The sequence below is a fragment of the Lotus japonicus genome, chromosome 5, assembly GCF_012489685.1.
Source record: "Lotus japonicus ecotype B-129 chromosome 5, LjGifu_v1.2".
In the NCBI taxonomy this organism is placed as follows: Eukaryota; Viridiplantae; Streptophyta; class Magnoliopsida; order Fabales; family Fabaceae; genus Lotus; species Lotus japonicus.
Window position 1 is genome coordinate 56,307,369 of NC_080045.1, and position 14,219 is coordinate 56,321,587.

The following is a 14,219-nucleotide window of genomic DNA, read 5'->3' on the forward strand; positions in this document are numbered from 1 at the left end:
CTGAAAACGACGTCGTTTTCAACTTCAGCACTGTTTCTCCACATCTCTACGACTGATTTCGCGTGTTCCTCTTCTTCTCCACCCACCCCACCGTACCAGTCATCACCTTCTGATTCGTGATTTCTCTTCCACATCCTTCTTTTTCTCCACATCAATCTGAAACCCGACCTGTGTGATTCTGTGTATCCTTCCTCTTTCCACCCACTTCTCACCAATCCATCAAGTGGGTCTTTTCCGATTGATCTGATGAAGTTTTACTTTCGGCCGCCGCTTGATGTTTCCAACCATTCACATCTCTACACCTCAATCCCTCAACTATTCATTCGTCATCCCTTCTCATCAGTTGCCCAACTTTTAGGGTTGAATGCATCAACAAAGGTCAGTATCAATCCAAATCTCCATTAATTTTCTCCATTGGGTTGAATTTATTTTGTACTACACCAACTCTTTTATCTCTGTTATTGATTTTTGTTAATGAGATTTCAATTTTTTAAAATTTATATATTACAGCTGCTTGATGTGTGTTTGTGTCAGTATAGTCAAATTTTGGCTATAAATACCCCATGTTGTGAACTCTCATTCACACCATTCCCATATCCCAATCCTTCTGCTTGAAACCCCCACCTCTATTTCATCTGATTTCCCTATTCTGTTTGAATGCTCATATTTCATCTGATTTCACTGTTTCTTGCTGTGGAATGGGAGGGCAATTTTTATGTCATTTTATTATCAAATTGCAGGTTCATCTTTGCGGCATACTTGCTTCCTGGGGATTTAAGCAGAGAAGGAAGAATTGAATGTATGCAAAAATGGCATGGAGAGTTGTTTTAGGTGGGGTTAGCCATTCACAAAGATGAGATACTTCTCTCACTTAAAGTCTCTATTTTCAATGTTTCTCCTTATATTCTTTGTTTCCTTCCACCAATTACTTTAATAATTACTTTGGGATATTTATAATTCTGGTCTCCTCTGGTATTTTATGTCATTTCCAGATTCTGGAGTGTTGGGGTTGTGCTGTTTTGCCTTTGGAAGAGAGCCTTGCGGGTTTGTTGATGGCTTATGGCTATATATGGATACAAAGAGACCCCTCTATGTATAGTTTATGTAGTTAGCCTTTGGGCATTTGGTATTCCCTTATCTTTCTTTGTTCTGTTTTAGTCTTAGTTTAGTCATTCCTTCTGTTTTCTCCTCTATTGTAATTCTATTGTATTTAGGTTGAGGCACCCCCTTGTGCTCCCTTTAATACAACTCTTTGGCTTATAAAAAACTTCAATAATTACTTTGAAGAGCAAAAAGAGATGGAATGCAGGTTTTTCTCCCTTTTACTAATGCTGTCATACTACTAAAGGAAAGGGAAATATTTCTCAGCGGTTGAATTTGTATTTTTATATTTTAAGTTATATTGTGTTTCCAACTATGTCACAAATAGAATAAGAAAGCCTTGGCAAGTAGAGAAATCTAATTTAGTATCAAAGAAGCGATATCTCATGTCATGTACCATTTAGTGTCATGTCTTTATGCAAGATCGTTAATTTAGAAAACTAAAGAAGTTTTAACCAGATTTAGATATGGATTTCATTTGCTAAATATTCTGTTTAGCCTCACTCATGTGGTTACTGAGGTGGACTTTAGGGATGTTTGAGGGCTGAATTTTTATAGTCGTAAATATTAGATACAGAGTGAGTATAATGGAATGTTGGCAAAAATTACATGGAAAGTGGTTTTATGTGGGGTTGGCCAGTCCCAAGAGTGAGATTCTCTCACTGATAGCCTTTATTTGAAATGGTTATTCCTTCTTTGTTGCCTTCCATCAATCACTACAATACCTATCCTTGAATATCCATTGAAGAAAACAACATTGTTAATGGGACCACAACCGTGTTCTTTCATGCTTGGAGTGCCTTTGTGGCTTTTTGTTATTTTCACTGACAAGTTCCAATTAGAACATGTTCTTTTATTGTTGGGGTAACTTTGTGGCCTTATGAGATTAACTCAGTTTAATTTGAGTTATAAGTGGGTTAGGTTTTTTTTATGCCTCATTACATTTGCTGATAAGCCGTGAATAGTATTACTTTTTTGATACTTGCCAATAACTATTAGAAATAATTGTTTATTGTCAGTTATCTTTCTTACTTTCAATCTTGCTTAAAGTATATTTAAGAGCCAATTACTTGCCAATAACTATTAGAAATAATTGCTTATTGCTCATTACATTAGTTTCTTTCATTGCTTGGACCAGGGATCTTGAATTTTAAAGCACACATTTCCTCATTCTGTTTATAATTCTATAGTTTTATTTATTCAGATATATGGTTATTATTAAATGAATTGAGGCTTTATATTTCATATTTAGTGTTGGACATTGCAATTCTGGATTCAGCTTTTGACTTTTCTGGTGTTACTGGATTCAAATATTCACTGATGCTTCTGCATTTCTTTTTTCTGCTTAATTTTGTATTTTGGAATTAGAGTTGATTGTTAGAATTTAGAACCTCTTGAGTCTCCATCACCAATAAAATGTGTAAATTACAAGTTACTAGAACCTGTGGAAACATTTCATGTGGAAAAGTTGAATTACTCCCTTTTGGAGAAAGTAGAAGCTAAGGTGCATTACATCACTCTGCTTTTCTAACTGCAAAAGGCTGAATTGAAGGTGGTTTTTGTTTTTATTTCTTCTTTTTCTGGAGCTTTCCTACTTTCCCTTACTAGGAAAATGTGATCCAACACTTGCCTAATATTTCTATGATTACAGTATAACATACATTTCAGAGAATTTAAGAGTCAATAAGGAAGCCACTAATCAAGAAATTTATGTATTAGCTATTCAAAGGTTATGTTTTCATGATGTATTTTCTTGCTGTGATTTCCAATACAAGGTCCTTATGGGATAGTTTTATGCTATAGGGACACAGTAGGGGATCTCCTAAAGATAACAAGAATCTCCACGAAGAAATTGAAACCACATAATACTCCTCATGCAGCCATAACATTGAAGTAAAAGATCAGGTACTAATTAATTTATGGTGTTGGAAATATAGAGTTTTAATCTGATTTTCTTTTTAATTCAAGAAAACTGCTTTAATTAACATGATCTTGATGCTTTTAAAAAAAAAATTAACATGATTTTGATGATGAGTTTGCAAACTATCAGCATTTAAAAGATTAAACCAATTTAGTATGTTGATAAGCTTTGAAATGCATTAAACTATTATTGACTTTGAATCTTGCATCCTCATTGTTGTATTTTCTCTCTCCTGTTGGTTTCAAAATCATTATTTATACCCTTATGTTGACTTATATATTGAATAAGCCTGAGCCACTGTAACTTCATGACTTGCTGTCCACACATGAAAAGAAGTGGTGGACGTGTTTGGAAAAATTGTTGAAAGATCTTTAAACTTTTGGTGGATAAGTTTAAGCTTTTGGCATATTCACTTTTTCTTTCGCACATGAAATTTTGTTTATATTAAGTCTTCAATTCATGTAGTTTAATCTCTTGCCATGTTCATTTTTTCTTTCAAAATAGGATACTTTAGAGTCAAGAGCTTTATTTTCAAAGATTGTTTTTCAACTTTTTCGTGCTGAAGCCACATTCTGATTTGGCAGGTGCCTTGGGGATGAAATATGTGTTTGCTGAGAGTTGGGCTTCAGAATATCTAAATGTCATCTTATCCAAATGGCCAATTGAGAGGTGGAAAGTTCCAGAATGCTGATAAGGTTGATGATTTCAGGTTCCTTCTTCCTCTTATATTTCCATTGAAAAATTGACACTTTCCATTTTTCATCATGAAAGTAGTTAGTTAAGATTTTTGTTAAAAAAGACTGCAATAAGAAGTGTTTATGTGTTGCAAGAATGTGTTGAAGGCCTCAATTATTGTGCAGGAGAATCAGAAAATGAAACTGTTTAGATCATCATGAATTGTGGTCATGTATTTACTCTTTCTCACATTAAGCTACCTATGAGTTACACTTGCAGGGATACACATAGTTCTCATTCTTCTTCATAGGGACTTTTGTATCATGCAGCAACGGAAAACCAAAGGAGCTTAAGGATTTTAATGAGGTATGGCCGTATGGCACAATATTCAATTTTGCAATGTGTTTTCTTTACCGTGAATGATTGTTGATTATCTATTTCTTTAATTCATTTTTTTCAAATGTACAGTGTTTCTATTTTATTGTTCGTGCCACTATCAAATTGCCACAATCAGTTTTCTGTTGCTAATAGGGTGAAGGCCATCAATTTGCAGATAAAACATTCTTGGATTTTGGATAAGATGTGAATCTCACTCCTTCTACAGAGAAAGTAAGACAAGGATCATGAAAGTGTTCGCAAAATTTGAAAAGTTGTGATCATTTTTCCATTGGAACAATTCATTGCAGTATGTTTTCCATTGGAACCCTTCATTGCAGGTCATCATGTTTTCTTTTACTTATTCCTTAGTATAAGGAGACATCAATGAGTGAAGGAAGATCCAAATCTCATTAGATTTTTTCTTTTACTCTCTGTCATAAGGCTCACACTTCTACTTTTTTTCTTCTGTGTGTCCATGTTTTTATATAATTTTTTTTAACACTACTCTGGTTTTCATTGAGTGCTTCAGATTATGAAAATTACTATGCTCTTATTAATTTTCTTAAATCAACTTAACTAATTCTGTCTATTTTAATCTTGCTTCTCATATTGTATTTGTTAGACGTTGCCTCACTCTTCAATTTATCTTTTATAGTTTCAATTCAAAATCGAACAAACAAGCTTATAATCACAACTCTGGTTTTCTTCTTTCATAATGTATTGCAATTTTGAATTTATGCTTTTCTATAGTTGGGGATTTCTATATCTCCTTATGCACAATGTTATATCAAATATTGAGAAGAAAATTTATCAGAAAGGGAGTGAGCTACAAAATAGGCAAGTAACTGCACTTCAGTTAGAGGATAAAGTGAGATCTTAAAATGATTTGATGCCTGCCATATACCAATGTGTGTAGTGTGTGATTCTGTGTCTTTAGAGAAGTAAATATGTATTATATTTTTATAAATAAGAGGCAATGTTTCTGAAATTTAATGGTGTATTGCAGAAATTGAAGCTCTATTGCATGAACTTGATGAGGAAGAGATGCAAATGGATGAATTAGCAAAGAGGACTATAGAAGTTGAAAGAATCCATTCCTTGAGGTGTTGATGCTGTTAAACCTGTTGAAAATGGCTCATGACAAACTGCAGCTTTTAAACGTGCTGAAAATATTTATACAGATATAGAATAGTTGGTTGGTTGTCTCATACAACTATTGGTAGATAGGGATAATGAGTAATAGCTTTAGTGTGATGGTGTTAGATGATCATATGTGAGGGAATTGGATAAAGGGATATTTGAAGGAAGGTGATCATGAAAAGGCTACATATTCTCATTTGATACTGTGCCGAAAAACAAAAGACTTAGACATGATATGAATAATATTGTTAAACTATATTTCACCTTAAAAAAAAAGAATCTACTTTAATAAAGAGATATTATAAGTGTGAATATCACACAAGCTCTAATTTCAAAATTTTAACTTTAATCTCTTTGGCCAAGGTTAATCAATTTTTTTGATTGTGTGATTGCTAAATCATTGTCTATACTGTTATGCTTTTTTTTTTAATTAGCTAACAACCGACAAACTTTCAAAGAGCTATGTGAACAACAATGTTTTTTAATCTTATCAGCTTTGTATTACAGTTTTTTTGTCCTTTTTCTTTCTGTATCCTATCTCTTAAAAAACCAAGTATATGTTTAATGTGGTTTGCCAATCATAAAATTTAATCTTTTCCTTTCAGTGACATCATTAAAATCTTCTAGCTAGAGAGATGCTTGAGAGTTGAGTCAAATTGAACAATTTTGGTCTCTAAATGAAAGTTGATTCCAGGGTGAGTTGTTTTTTTAGCTATCATCATAATCAAAAACCACAAAAGCACACATAACACACCTATACTAACGAGAGTGATTATAGCTGGACCAGTACAGGTTAACAGAATAACAATAAATTGTTGCTAAAATCTTTGGGCATTACCTACAGAATTTAAGAAACCAATTAAGTTAATTGGAGGATTTTAGTGCATGTAACTTCACTTTTAAGGAACTAGGATCACTTGTCTTTTGCATTTTAATGCATGTAAGCTCATTTGCAAGGTCATTGAATAATGTTTTGTTGACACTTCTTATCCACATCCACCTTAGATATATAGGAAGAGAAAATAGAGAAATGTGTGGAAATGAGATAGGAAAGAAAGTGAGATATGAATAATACTCTTTGATGTGTAAATATTTTCTTTTAGTTTCAAATATCTTTCTCACAGTCTAATATGTTATTCCATTTCAGTCAACTTTTCATCTTTTACCGTAAAGATTGCGCCGTCGACAGGGGTCAAACACAATTTACATTTGAAACTCATATAATTCATATATATAAGAAAGATAAAACATTTAAACATAAACATAAGATAATAATGAGATATAAGTGTTTGACTAATTGAAATTGTACGTCTTAGTAAATACATCATTGTATTATTCCATATATATCAAATACTCAATAATTGTAATTAACAGTGGAGTTCGTAAAAAATTATCCGTGCATCGCACGGACAAACGGGTATAATACTAATAATCATAAAATTGAGTAATGATTCATTCACATTTCATTTTCTCTTATCTTATTTTCACTCTTTTCTTTTTATTTGTCATTGTATTTTCTATCACATCACTTATCATATTATTCATTTCTCTCTTTTTTTTCTTCTTATCTTATTAAGGTGGAGGTGGAAATGGTATGTGAGCATACTATTATTCAAAAAAAATCATGTTAAAATTCAACTCTCTACACCAAAATCAACTCGCGAAATTTCACATAACATTCTTTTACCAAAATAAGTTTTACCTTTTCTATTCCAATCAAAGCATCGAGGTAAAGCAAGCTAGAACATCGTAAGACTTGAGAGCACAGGTTCAAAAACCAAAATAGAAGACTTGAGAACACAAGTTCAAATGCCGAGAAAGACATTTGTTTGAAGGGAGATAATTCGTTTCCTGACGGGTGGCGACATTGCAATGCACATCCAATCTAAGAAATACTAGCATACTCTCTTCGAAAAGAGTGACTGAACCACTTCTAAGAAAATCAAGACATAAATTAATTTGAAAAAGAAAATGTTAAACTTTCTAAAAAATAGATCAATCAAAATAGAACCGAGCTTCACCCTGGCTGAGTCAAGTATCTTAGTTTCCTTTACGGAAAATTTAAACAGCCACGGATACCCTGAGAGGAGACGAGATAATAGAGAAACAAACAAATCATGAATAACCTATCAATCAGAACTCAGGCATCTATTCAAAGTAATTAATAATAATAATAATATATACTAGGAATTGTATCAAAGACCGTGTCACTCTAAGTTGGCACTCTGAAACAAAAAATGTATGTAAAGGTGAATATGTTACAATGAAGGTATAGATTAGTATGACTAAACTACCACAAAGAAATCTACAAGTTCATGGGATCCTAATCATAAAATGAGCGCGATCAACAACACAAAATAATATCCTAACAGACTGGTGGAGCTTACTCTCTCATAGCCAACCTTACAGTTGTCATTTAGCAGTATACATGTAGCTTCCAATCTTGAAACTCAGTGAGAGAATCAGAACCGAAAACCCCATCAAGTATAAACAGCCATGTGACAACACACATGTAGTCTTGCTAGAGACCAAGTCAGAAATAGGCATCAAAGAATCAGAGTTAAAGTCAGATTGAGAAAACCCGGAAGACATTATGGTGGCATTAAATCCTCCATTCTTGCCCACCATCCAATCCATCGCATTGCCTCTTAAAGTAATGTCTGTTATGCTGATCATACCTGCTATATGGGTGGTATTTGAAGACTGGGCACCAGGATGAAGCCCAAGAGCAAACCCCTTAGTAGGAAACTCTGAAGCAAATGCAGGTGGAGCAGGCATGCTGGCCAACAATTTATGGGCATGCTTTACAATTGGATTTGAATCTTCTGCCAAATATAGAAGAATTTCCCCACATATGTGAGAAAAACGTAACAAGTTGAGGAGAACCAGTTTACAAGCTATATTGATCAACAGGAACACAAACCAAAAGAGCAACTGAAGGAGATATTAGGATGTAAAATGAATTACCTGATACAAACTTGGAGGTCTGATGAACATGCTGCTTTAAAGAAGCTTCATTGCTAGATTGTGCTTCAAAAACAGGTTTGCTTGCCACGGAAATATCACGGGTTTCGACCTCCACATTCTGTCGATACCCAGAAAAGGTTTAATAAACAGCTATAATACAAATCAGTAAGAGAAATGACATTGAAAATCTGAAGTAAACCATAACCTGCTGGATGGGCTGTGGTCCTTGGTCAGGAATGGCGATTTCACTCCCTTCATTCCCAGGAGAATCAAAACATATATACTTGTAAATATCATCCTCAGTGTATGAAAGATACTCATCTACCATGCCAATAACAGAAGAATCTGCCTCGGCAGGATTACCCTCTGCCAAATTTGCAAGATCATCGGTTTCCAGGATTTCATCAAGATTCAGAGGAGACCAATTGGGATTCAAGCCTTGAGCTAGACTATCAAGACAATCGAAATTCAGAGGCTTTTCATCATAGCTCAGCTCACCAGTGTCTCCTCCATCATTCCCTGCATTGGTGTCAGCACCATATTGCTGAGCCATATTAAAAGGCTGGTGATTTTCAGGCCCAGAATTTCCCATAGTGTCTTCCAATAGCTTCCGATCACTGATGAATGCTTGGGAATATTCAGGAAGGCTACTACACTCCCCGTAATGGAAGTTTGAAGGAAAATCAGCACTCCCAATCGCAACAGCCGGCATATCAAGCTTCTGCTAATTAAATACATTTTTTTAAAATTAGAGAATCTAATCGCATAAAAGGCAAAACAAATAAGCAAAAGAAAAAGTCATGGTATAAATGCTTGAAAGGAAGTCACAAAAAGAAAGAAGAGAAACTGCAGATATCTATCATTGATCAGAAAAGGTCATAAAAATGACAATCTGGAGGACATGTCTATGAAATGTGGACCATGACCAAAAAATAACATAGATCTGCCTAAATGGCATGCTCTGGTGCTCTCTAACAATGTGAACATATATCCCAAAAATATGGAAGCTTAATAAACATTTCATTCATATAAAAAAATATGGAATTCCAGTTCTGACACATAGTGATCATCATCAGGGACACAATACAAACCTTATCGAGGTCGTTTGTTTCCATAAAATCACCATCATCAAGCACTCCATTCATAAGCTTATCATCCACAACCGCCAAAGGGGCCAAGGGAGCCACGTGCTTCTGCTAATTCAACACATTTTAAAAAAATAGAGAATAGAATATGCTGCGCATAAAATGCAAAACAAAATAAGCTAAACAAGCAAGAGCCATGGTATAAATATGTCTATACCTATCATGGATCACAGATCAGAAAAGGGCATAGCAATGAAAAATCTGAGGAAGGGCATATTATGAGTGAAGAACACGATTAAAAGAAACAAAAACACAGATCTTCACAAATGGCATGCTCCGGTGCTCACTCAACAGCCAAGATAGTAATTCACAATGAACATTTACCACAACTATGGAAGCATAATAATCATTTCGGTCACACAAAAACAAATACAGAATTTCAGTTCCAGTAAACAGATCTTAACAAATGGCATGATCCGGGGCTCACTCAACAATCAAGTCAGTAACTCACACTGAACATTCACCACAAATATAGAAGCTTAATAATCACTTCGGTCACACAAAAACAAATACGGAATTCCAGTTCCAGTACACAGATCTTCACAAATGGCATGCTCCGGTGCTCACTCAACAATCAAGTTACTAATTCACAATGAACATTCACCGCAAATAAGCTTAATAATCATTTCAATCATACAAAAACATAAATAGAATTTCAGTTCCAGATCCATAATCAAGGACACAATACAAACCTGGTCCTGATCCTGATCGAGGTCCTTTGTTTCCAACAAACCATCCACATCAGGCACTTCATTTATATACTCATCACCAAAAGCAGCCAAGGGACTAATCATATCAAAATTGTCCCATTCCTCCTCTATCAAAGGAGCCCCATACTTCTCTCCATTCTTGGGCCCCGCGCCACTCTTCTCGAAAATCCTACACAGCACATAAGCATCCTTCTCCACCCAACAAAAAATCTTATTATAACTCAGTATCAACTATCAACAACCCAATTGAAAAGAAAAACAAAAGCAATTCATCACTGCAACATACCTGCGCTACTCCAGATTGAGCCAGCACCTCATCAACAGACCTATACTCATGCATAACCCAGTTAGTCCGCGCCCCGGTCGGAGCGCGACCGAAGTGATAAACAAGCGTCTTCTTCATCCCGACGGTGCGGTTAGCGTGATTAACCGGACGATCCTTCCCGGTAGTCTTCCAATAACCCTTCTCAGTCGCGCGGTTCGTCCTGGACGAACCCTTCCCATACTTCTTGTCAAGCCCAGTGTAGAAGTACCACTCCAAATCCCTCGTCTTCATCTTCGACAAACCTACAAAAAAAAAACAAAAAAAAACAAAAAAAAACTCGAATCAATCAATGATTCATTGATTCACCATAACAATCGAAGATCGAAGATCGAGATGCTAACATGGAAGGTCCCAGGGTTCGTATTTGTAGACATCGACGATGCCGATGGGGTCGCCGTGGAAGAGTCTACCGGTGACGCGGCGCTTGAGGTAGAAGCCGACGAGTTCTTCGTCGGTGGGGTGGAATCGGAAGCCAGGTGAGAGATTGCTTGACATGGATTTTCGAATCGGAGGGTTTGAATTGGGGGAATTGGGGAAATTAGGGTTTATGAATTTTCAATTGGAATGAATGAGACTATAAAGAGAGTTTGGTGGAGAAGAAAGAAGGTTCTAGGAGGAAGAGGATTAGGGTGGGGTTGGTTTTATATAGCTACGGGTGGGTGACTTTCTCACTGTCACCCGCGGGGCGTAGCACTGTGTCTGTGAGGGTGAGTGAACTCAGATAGTAACACGTGGAGGGATGTGATTCGCCAAATGATGTCTACGCGGAGAAAAATTAATATAAAAAGAACGTACGTGATAAAACTATTTAGGGAATGGTAATCCAATTAAGTTAGGTTGTTGGATAATTTTTAAGTAAAGGGTCTTTTTTTAATGAATGTTTTATGATTAATAAATGGTTTGGCATTAATACTTCTTGGAATTTCAACATTTGCTTTGTAAGGAAAATGATTTATTAGAAAATGTAAAGTATTTTACTTTTTAAGAGAAATAATTTCAACCCCAAATGGAAGGTTTTATGGGTTTGAAAAAGAAATTAAGTTAATAGAAATGATATTCAATGTTCAAAATTAAATGTGATTTTATGTAATATTTTTGTTTTAAAAACATTTACATTTTTGTGAAAATGCTTATTGTTCTTTTAGAAAGAAAAATGCGTATTGAAATTCATAGGTTTTGGTTTATTTAAATTTGGTAAATTCTGTGGTATCCTGAATTTTTTTTTGTGTGGTACCCTGACGCCATTTAGTTTATATGACCAAATTTTAGGTAGTCACTCGTCAACGTAGTTAGCTAAAATGAGTTTATGTGGATTTTGCGCATCACTTTTGGTCGCTCTAAATTTTTTTTAATCAGTTTCAGACTCTCTTCTTTCTCATCCTCCATAACCACCAAACTATAGATTCCTACCACTGCACCTCGTCTTGGCCACCACTGAGCTTCCTTTCTCCCTCCAGGAAGATTGTCCCGACCAGAAACCAACTCAAACATCGCACCCTAGAAATCACCCCTCATATCTTCTTCATACTCGTCCTCCCGATACTCCACTTATCCTTTCCTCCGAAAACCCCATCACTCAAGCAAACTGGTGCACTCGACGTCATCAGCGCGACCACCCAACTAAACTCACACCAACATCCCTTTCCTTCTCATCCTTTAAGCATACGACATTGTTGGTGGTCATTGCCACATCGACATTGTCGACGACTTTCTACTCGATCTCGTCTTCCAAATCTTCATCACTGCCTACCTGCAAGCCCAAAAGCTCATCAACTACCAATCCTTAAACCTCCACATCGCCGCTAACCCTCAATAGTTATGTTGAAACGGGTTCCTCCTCAATTTGTTGAACACTTGTGACATTAGTCAATTTCTGAAGCTCAATCTCGTCCTTCTTGTTGGAGTTTTTGGTCGATATGCAAGCAGGGCAGATAGTTGTACGAAGTGGTGGTTATGTGTCTGGGATTCCATTGGGATTTGGGTTTGGTGCAGCGGCGGTGAGCAAGGTTGCCGACTGGAACTTGTTTTTTCAGTGGTGATGATTGGTTTGTAGTGTTTTAGGGCTTGGGGCTGAGGGGGTTGTGGCCATAATCTACAGTGTGGTGGTTATGGAAATAGATAATGAAGGAGAAGAGGAAGACATGGGATGATGATACATTGAAAATGAATTTAGAAAAAATAGAGAAATCAAAACTAAAATTAAAATTTCGCGTGAGCACCCTTCAGCTAACTATGCACACCATGTGGGCTCATGACTTGGTGAAAAATTTAAACTAAGTGACTTCACTTGAATTGATTAAAAATAAGAAAAAATTAAGGGACCAAAAGCTATGAAAATCTCTTACATAGACCAATTTAGATTCACCCAATTAGTCAAACATATGTAAGACTAAAAATATTGCATATTTGTTAAAAAAAAAAATTGTGAAATTACAAAATAAGAAATAATATATTTTGTTTTTTAAATCCTCAGAAACATGCTAAGATACTTAAATATTTCCTTTCAAGAAAAAATACAAATTATAAACTGATAACTAATATACATCTTACATTATGATATATATTAAAATAATTATTACAGATATTTTTAATACATAACTTTATGAATGTAGAAATTAATAAATCTTGTATCTTTTTTAAGATTATTAGAAAATAAGTTAAAATACTTATTACTATTTTCTTTTCATAAAAGAGTCCTTTTATGAGGCCATGAATTAACAAATTCCATATATTTTCTAATTTTAGATGTTTAAAGAATATTCTAAAATATTGGCAACTATTACCTTTTAGAAAAATAAGTCAAAGCTTTTAATTCAATAAATAATATTTTTTTTGCTTGAAACCATAAATACTATATATATTTATGGTTTTAAATCATTCACAAATATGTTAAAATAATTATCACATTTTTTTGGAAAATTATTTACGAGATTAAAATTTAGTAAGTGGTATTTAATTTTTATTTGAAATCTATAAAAATATTTAATTACTTATTAATATTATTTTTTAAGAAAAAAATGAAATTAGAAATTTATAAATACTATATAATTTTGTTTTTGAAATTCTCTAGGAAATATTTAAACTTTTTAGAAAAAACATTATGGGATTATAAATAAAAATATTCTATTTTTGAGTACTTAACAAATATGTTAAAATACTTCTTACGGTTAAGTTTATGAGATTTTTTTCTGAAACTGTAAATTAATAAATACTATATTTTTTGTATTTTACATTAATAAAACTTGTCAAAATATTTATTACAATTATATATATTAGCTTAGTGAATTTGTTACTTCAGGCGCTAGCTCGATAAATATAAACCTCGATAAATATAAAATCCTAAGTCCTATTTATTAGCTTAGTGAATTTGTAGACAAAAGTCATCCTCAAGTACTATTGTAGATGATAGCTCGGTAGATACAATTTTCATTTTAATATTATATATGTGGGAAAATATATAAAATGATTGACATGAAATGAAATTATAGATTGCAAAACCAATATTATTTATCATATGTTTTATTATGATAAGGTTAATTATAAAAGGCTAATTTAAATTCTAATTTTTCATAACTTTACAAATTAGAATTCATTCAACCAAATATAGGGAGTACAAATCATTGTTTATAAACACCCGCAAGCCCAAAAAGCTATCCTCTAGCCAAAAACAATCTAGCGAATTAAGAGCTAACTTAGAAATCGTATGTCGTTGTGTTATAATTATGCTTAGCATGAACCAAAAGAATATTGAGCATTACTCTGGTACTTTTAAAAATGAAATGGCTTAGCACCATTCAGTTCATTATATGGACTATAAAGAACTGAGTTGCAAATTAAAAAAATTATTACAAATAAAA

The 14,219-nt window shown here is 34.1% G+C and overlaps 1 protein-coding gene and 1 long non-coding RNA gene across 5 annotated transcripts; one reads left to right on the forward strand and one right to left on the reverse strand.

The window, feature by feature from the left end:
- On the forward strand, window positions 1–5,651 carry LOC130718037 (uncharacterized). 4 transcript variants are annotated; one of them, XR_009012511.1, is made up of 7 exons: window positions 1–378; window positions 741–831; window positions 993–3,006; window positions 3,607–3,717; window positions 3,977–4,063; window positions 4,251–4,413; window positions 5,082–5,651. It is a non-coding gene; the product is annotated as an uncharacterized LOC130718037 (long non-coding RNA). The 4 variants fall into 4 exon arrangements; XR_009012509.1 differs by having other exon boundaries at window positions 3,607–3,731; window positions 5,082–5,650; XR_009012510.1 differs by having other exon boundaries at window positions 993–1,126; window positions 2,905–3,006; window positions 3,607–4,063; window positions 5,082–5,626.
- Window positions 5,652–7,364: 1,713 nt separating this feature from the next.
- LOC130718034 (NAC domain-containing protein 53-like) lies at window positions 7,365–10,977 on the reverse strand. Its single transcript, XM_057568473.1, has 7 exons — window positions 10,704–10,977; window positions 10,324–10,604; window positions 10,020–10,226; window positions 9,274–9,375; window positions 8,388–8,903; window positions 8,183–8,300; window positions 7,365–8,040 (listed from the first exon to the last, which is right to left on the reverse strand). The coding sequence occupies exons 1-7, from the start codon at window positions 10,855–10,857 to the stop codon at window positions 7,628–7,630; spliced, it is 1,791 nt and encodes a 596-aa protein (XP_057424456.1). The 5' UTR covers window positions 10,858–10,977; the 3' UTR covers window positions 7,365–7,627.
- Between the last annotated feature and the right edge of the window lie 3,242 nt (window positions 10,978–14,219).

Coding starts and splice junctions, on each gene's coding strand:
- LOC130718034 (XM_057568473.1), bottom strand. CDS start 10,857: ATGTCAAGCAATCTCTCACCTGGCTTCCGATTCCACCCCACCGACGAA. Junction 8,904..9,273: donor AAACAAACGACCTCGATAAG/GTTTGTATTGTG, acceptor TTTAATTAGCAG/AAGCTTGATATGCCGGCTGT. Junction 8,301..8,387: donor GACCACAGCCCATCCAGCAG/GTTATGGTTTAC, acceptor GGGTATCGACAG/AATGTGGAGGTCGAAACCCG.